Source organism: Lontra canadensis, unplaced genomic scaffold, assembly GCF_010015895.1.
Source record: "Lontra canadensis isolate GAN:19392208 unplaced genomic scaffold, GSC_riverotter_1.0 scaffold763, whole genome shotgun sequence".
Classification (NCBI taxonomy): Eukaryota; Metazoa; Chordata; class Mammalia; order Carnivora; family Mustelidae; genus Lontra; species Lontra canadensis.
In genome coordinates, this window is record NW_022631747.1 from 22992 (window position 1) to 30325 (window position 7334).

The 7334-nt window shown below is 34.0% G+C and overlaps 1 protein-coding gene across 1 annotated transcript in view; it reads right to left on the reverse strand.

Moving 5' to 3' along the window:
- LOC116863252 (WD repeat and HMG-box DNA-binding protein 1-like) overlaps positions 1 to 6255 on the reverse strand; it is a gene marked incomplete at its 5' end in the record, with an annotated part of 28481 nt that extends 22226 nt beyond the window's left edge. Inside the window, 3 exons of the mRNA XM_032850739.1 lie at positions 1389 to 1573; positions 2914 to 3101; positions 6015 to 6255. Of these exons, the coding sequence (XP_032706630.1) occupies positions 1389 to 1573; positions 2914 to 3101; positions 6015 to 6255 (614 nt within the window). The remainder of the gene's footprint in view (positions 1 to 1388; positions 1574 to 2913; positions 3102 to 6014) is intronic.
- Between the last annotated feature and the right edge of the window lie 1079 nt (positions 6256 to 7334).

Consider the following 7334-nt stretch of genomic DNA (forward strand, 5'->3'; position numbering starts at 1 on the left):
AACCATAAAAGACTCTTAATAATAGGAAACAAACTGAGGGTTGCTGGAGGGTATGGGGTTGGGGTGATGAACACTAAGAAGGGCATGTTATGTAATGAGTACTGGGTATTATATAAGACTGATGAATCACAGGTCTGTACCTCTGAAACCAAAAACATATATGTTAATTAAATGAATTTAAAAAGTTTTTAAAAAATTAAAAGAAAATTTTTGATTGTGACAGTTGATACATACACATTCATTAAACTCACTAAACTGGATACCTAAGAAGTATATTTTATTATACATGAATTACACTAATAAAGTAAATTTAAAAAGGGGGCAGGGGTTTGTACAAAAAGAAATCTAGAAAGGATACATACTAAATTGCTAACAGTGGTTATATCTGAAAGTAGAATTCTGGGGGGGGATTTTTATTTCCTAAAAATCCTATACTGCTTGTCTGTTTAAAATATATATATTAAATATTATGTAATTATGTCTATAATATATAAGCAATTAGAGATAATTATATAATTATAATAATATAATATACCATATTATATACATCTATACATCATATATATCTTACAATAGTAATAAAACAGAGTAACAATGTTTTATCTAACTCTTTAATTTCTCTTGCAATTATAAATTGTTAATTGTATCATGTCATTTCCCCTGCCCCCCCCCACAATGCAGGGCTTGAACTCACAACCCTGAGATCAAGAGCTGAGCTGAGATTAAGAGTAAGATGCCTAGGGGTGCCTGGGTGGCTCAGTGGGTTGAGCCTCTGCCTTCAGCTCAGGTCATGATCTCAGGGTCCTGGGATTGAGCCCCCTGTCGGGTTCTCTGCTCAGCAGGGAGCCTGCCTCGCCTTCTCTCTCTGCCTGCCTCTCTGCCTAATTGTGATCTCTCTCTTCCTGTCAAATAAATAAATAAAATCTTAAAAAAAAAAAAAAAAGAGTAAGATGCCTAAACCAATTGAGTCACCCAGATGCCCCATGTCATCCTGATTTGTAGTTAGAGACTGTAAACCAGATGCCCCATGTCATCCTGATTTGTAGTTAGAGACTGTAAAGGACAATTAGGCAAAAAGAGATATGTTCTGAGGTATTATGTATGAAACTCTTCTGTATCTAACAATCCAGCAGTGACAAATTCTTCCTAATAATCTGGAATTTAGGGGCGCCTGGGTGGCTCAGTGGGTTAAAGCCTCTGCCTTCGGCTCAGGTCATGATCCCAGGGTCTTGGGATCGAGCCCCACATCGGGCTCTCTGCTCAGCAGAGGGCCTGCTTCCCTCTCTCTCTCTCTCTCTCTCTCTGACTGCCTCTCTGCCTACTTGTGATCTCTGTCTGTCAAATAAATAAATAAAAAATCTTAAAAAAAAAAAAAATCTGGAATTTACCTTGCTAGTTCATCAGTACTTTCACATGCCAACAAAATAGCTTCATAAGATAGATCTGCTACTGTGTAATTCAAAGTGTTTGATAAGTGTGTTGCGTGGTGTATGGAGGTATCATGGAACTCCACATCTATGGCATTGTCTTGCTCATCATTATAGCAGCGAATAATTCCAACAGAGTTCCACACCTACAAACATTAAGGTTAAATACAAGTCTGAGATAAATTAAAGGTCCTAGAATCAATGGACTAAAGTAGTACAAATTAATAAATATTATAATTCAGTCTGTATTGAAATTGAAGTTATGGGAGCAAACACAGCTTAACTACCTTTAAATAGTTTCAAGTAAGAGTAGTGACATCAGAACTACAATTACTACCTACTCTTTTCATGAGAAGGCACATAAATATTTAGTAGCAATTGGAGTATTTCATTTACTATTTTAAAAATTACATGACTGCCATAAAAAAATATAATTCTGAACAACCAAACTATTAAATTCCCCAACAGAAATATTTCAAAAATTTACTTACTTATAAATATGGATATAAATGACAGCATATTTTCCTGCTCCAACTAACTGCTTTATATTGTAGGAATAAATATATACATTTTAAGGCAACATAAACCAATACCATTTAGAAAACTTATCTTCCACCCATATATACTACAGGCTCACACTTTCCTCTACTATAAAGAACTATAAATAAAATATGTAACAACAAGAAATTAAGACCTATTACTTGATGATGACTACGGATATCAACAAGTTTTATTAAAATAAAACATCGCTTCTAGTATTTACATATAAACTTATGCCAGGCCTATCCTTTCAAAAAGGACAAGAGGCAAAGTCCTCAGTGGAAAGCCTCAAATAAATAAAAATATTAAACTTTTTAGTTCTCAGAACAAAAAGCTAATATATTCATTCATCCATTTAGGAAATATATTCTTAATGCCTACTGTGCCATACCTTGTTCTAAGTTCTATCAGTAAACAAAACAAAAACAATTTCTTATCCTTCTGGAGTTTATATTCCAGTGGGATGGGGTGGGGAAAAGAGGCAGATAGTTTTTTTTTCCATAGTACTTATCACCTTCTAATATATTATATTAGGAGCTGCCTTCAAAAAAAATACATTCTAACCAGTGTTTTGGAATCAGTATAAACTTCTATATAAAAATATGAGAAATAAAGTTTGGAAGTACAATCAAGAGATATTGCAAGATATATAGTCGCATTATGTTCATTATGTCCCTTTGCAAAGCAGATTTTTTTTTTTTTTGCAAGGCAGAATTTCATTTAACGTGATTTCCAATAATAAGGTTGAAATAAGATTAAAACGGTAAGTTAATCATAAAATAAATCAACTACAAAATTATAATGAACCAAAGTGCTTTTGGCCAGTTAATCAAGGTTTTTAAAAATATTTTGTACCGAACAAAATTAACTATAGTGAGATAAAACACTTACAGTTTAAAGAGTTAAATAAAACTATTTTAAAGTTAAATGTAGATCCAAGGCTTACCATGAACCTATGCGTGAGATGCATGGGAGTAGAACCTGACTGAAATGGCTTTTGCCGGGGAGTTGGCATTGGCCCATCATAAAACGGCCTTTGGGATGTTACAAGTGGTAGATTATGAATGCTGTTGGCCTGATCCTCCTCCTCCTCCTCTTTGGAAAGACTAGAACCAGCTTTTAATATGGTAACATCTAGAAAATAAAAAATCATACTTAGAGAATCATAAATACCAATGATCTAGAAAAAGGAAAGCATTATGAAATCTAAATAAACTTTTCCATTCATATTTAGTAATACTAACATGCTATCTGCCTCTTCTACTACGTTAACATTTACAGTGATGGTACAAAACAATAAGAGGGTAAAACTGTTGGTGTGGCAGTGGCACCAATCTGTATTAGTAGTCAATTCATTGTTAACCACCACTCAATTGCAGTAAAAATATTAATTCTGTTGAATCTTGATCCAACATAGATATTTTTTAAATGTTCTTTGTGCTAAAATAGGAAGTGTGCATAGTGATGTCCGTCTCAAAAAAAAAAAGCATTTGTGCAATTGAGTTGTAAGCTGAACTAATTGATTTTTTCACAGAACACCATTTATACTTGAAAGAATGCCAAATAAACTATGGCTATGCAGTCTTTGGTATTTGGTAAACATTTTCTTTAAATAAATGAAGTTGATCATTTGAGAAAAATAACTGACAGAATTTGTTGTCAATGATAAAATTTGAGTTTTCAAGCAAAAACCAGAATATTAGAAAATGGGGCGCTTGGGTGGCTCAATGTGTTAAGCCTCTGCCCTCAGCTTGGGTCATGATCTCAGGGTCCTGGGATTGAGCCCCACATCGGGCTCCCTGCTCAGGGAGCCTGCTTCCCCCTCTCTCTGCCTGACTCTCTGCCTACTTGTGATCTCTCTCTCTCTCAAATAAATAAAATCTTTAAAAAAAAAAATTTAGAAAACTTGTACCTGCCACCATGAGCTTGACTGCTTCCTAATATTTAAAAACTTCTGATGAGATTGGTGATGATACTGATACTGGATAATAGTGTCAAAATTAAAAGACCTGCAGACCTATAGTGAACCATTATTTTCCAAATTACCAATGCATATATTTCAAAATCAAACATGGTAAATTAAAAGATTCATTCAAGTCAGACCAATGGATTTTAATGTAATACAGCTGAAATATTCACTGGAGTTTCTGGATTCCACATCGCAAGTAAGTTGAGTTTTTGGTACAGTGGCAAAGAAGACTATCTAGAAGTATTTCAACAGGCTGTTAAAATACTCCCTTTACAAACTACATGTTCATGTGAGCCTGAATACTCTACACATATGTCAAATAAAAACAACATATATGGCAACAGACTAAACTCTGAGGCATATGAGAGAATTCAAGTCATCTTCTATGCTAGACATTAAAGAAATTTTCAAAAGGATAAAATAATGCCTATTTTCTTACGAAATTTTTTCATCTGAAACATTATTATGTATACATAAATGAGTTTATTGTTATTTAAAAGTAAATATTTTTAAAATTTCTTAGTTTTAGTTTCTACCATGGTAAATAACGATGTAACTCCACAAATAATTTTCTTTGAGATCCTCAAGTGTTTTTAAGAATGTAATGAGCTCCTGAGATCAAACATTTGAGGACTTCTGTTGTATAAAACCCGTATGATTTAAATGTAGCACAATTTACCACCATAAAATGGTATTTAGCATTTATTTGATAATGATATATTTATTTGATAATGTTAAATGTGCTATTTTAGCATATAAGTTGTTGCAACAGGCACTTTATAAATTTTTTTATTTTATTTTATTTATTTGTTTGACAGAGAAAGAGACAGCGAGAGAGGGAACACAAGCAGGGAAAGTGGGAGAGGGAGAAGCAAGCTTCCTACTGAGCAGGAAGCCTGATGTGGGGCTCAATCCCAGGACTCTGGGATTATGACGTGAGCCAAAGGCAGATGCTTAACAACTGAGCCACCCAGGGACCCCTAAAGGGTTCTTTAAATTGTTATCTCTATTTCTTTAACAGATATTATACTATTCAGGTTACATATTTCTTGAGTTAGCTTGGTAGCTTATATCAAAGAATCATCCATTTTATTAAAGTTGTTACATTTATGGGCACAAAGTTGTTCATAACATTCTCCTTTATTCTTCTGTTATTAATAGCAGTGCTATCTTATAGAAATGAATTATATGTATAATTTTAAATTTTCTAGTAGCCATATTTTAAATAGTAAAAAAAAAAACCCAGGTCTAATTAATTTTAATATTATTCTATATTAAAACATTATAATTTCAACATGTACTCATGTAAAAAAGGACTAAAATATTTTACACTCTTCTCATACTCTCTTCAAAATCTGGTTGCGTTTCACACTTACAACACATCTCAATTTAAACTAGCCGCATTTCAAATGCTCAATAGCCACAGGTAGGTAGTGGCTACCATACTGGATAGTATAGGTCTATAGGATCTATGGTGATGAGTCTCCTTTCATCACTTATATTAGTCATTTGGATCTTCTTTTCCTTTCTGGTCAGTCAGGATAGAGATTCAACAAATTTACCAATCTTTTTAAAGAACTAGCTTTTGGTTTCACTCACTTTCTTTATAGTTTTTTTGTTGTCAATATCATTGAATTGTTTATTTCCTTCTTTCTGCTAGTATGGAGTTTAATTTCCTCTTAATTTTCTAATTTGCCAAAGCAGAAGCTTAGATCATTGATTTGAAACCTTTCTAACAAGTTTTTTTTTTTTTTTTAAAGATTTTGTTTATTTATTTGACAGACAGAGGTCACAAGTAAGCAGAGAGGCAGGCAGAGAGAGAGGAGGAAGCAGGCTCCCTGCTGAGCAGACAGCCCGATGTGGGGCCCAGGACCCTGGGATCATGACCTGAGCCGAAGGCAAAGGCTTAACCCACCCAGGTGCCCCCAAGTATTTAATATTACACATTTCCCTCTGTACACTGCATCAGCTACATTCTGTAAATTTAATAATGACTTCAAATAAAAAAACTTTTCAATAAAAAATTGAAAAGATCAACCAATGGGATGCACAATCATATCTACAAAATCAACACATACCAACTGAATTATCATCATCTTCTAGGATGTGACTTCGTTGTCTAGGACGACCTGAGGCCAGCATGAGGTCGTCATCCTCTTCCTCATCATTTATAATCCTCTTTGAAAAAGAGGGGGTCTCAACTGCATTGTCATTTAGAAAATCACCAGCATTATTTGCATCATCTCCATCAAAAAGATCATTGTAATCCTTTTCCACTTTGCTAGATACCTTGAACAAATTAACACAAATTACAAAGTATCAGTGAACTATTTAGATAGACTCCTTTACTCAAAAGGCAATTCTGTAATACACACCTATACATTCTACCATGTAGCAAACGTACCTGACAAGAATAAATGTACTTACGAGCACTGGATTTATATTTATGTGAGAACTAGTCGTTACTTTAAGTGCCTTACAGACTAAGGATGGGACAGGAGTATAGGACAGGTATGTAAAGAACTATTGTATATACCCAAATACAAGGCAAGATTTTACTCTTCAAAGGTCATTCTCCAGAGAAGTCACCTAAAGTCCCTATAAAATCTCTTTTATTATAAGATTCTCTCATTTACTTTTATTAAATTGATTTTATACTGCTTAGGTAGTATAAAATTGCTTTCAATGATCTCAGTTAAAGCTAGTTTTTTTGTGGGCTTTTTTTTGATGCTTATAAAAGTAAATGGATGGAACCAACAGACAAAGGAAGCAAGGATATTCAACACTAATCTCTGATTCCTAGGAATATGAACATTGTAGATGTAGAATCTACCTTTGTAGATCCCAGATGACTGTAAACAGTTTCTTAGATCACATTACTATATTTGTTGGGTAATCTCCATGCCCAATGAGGGGCTTGAACTCACAACCCTGAGATCAAGAGATGCATGCCCTACTGACTCAGAAAGCCGATGAGATCACTTTAAAAAGTGAATAGTGGGCGCCTGGGTGGCTCAGTCGGTTGAGTGTCTGTCTTCAGCTCAGGTAATGAACCCAGGGTCCTGGGATCAAGCCCCATGTCTGGCTCCTTACTCAGCAGGGAGTCTGCTTTTTCCTCTGTCCTTCCCTCTGCTCATGCTCTCACACTCAAATAAAGCAAATCTTAAAAAAAAAAAAAAAAAAAAAAAAAGAATACTAAGCAGATACACTGTAGAGCTCACAGATGACTTCCATAGTATAAATGAATGTACAAATGTTCAATACATTTGTTATTGTATAACAATTTTTTTTTACAACTGTATAACTGTACAAATGTTAAGCCAATGGAAACTTATAGTTTGGTAAAAATTCTTTTTTTTTTTTAATTTTATTTATTTGACAGAGTAAGAGAGGGAATA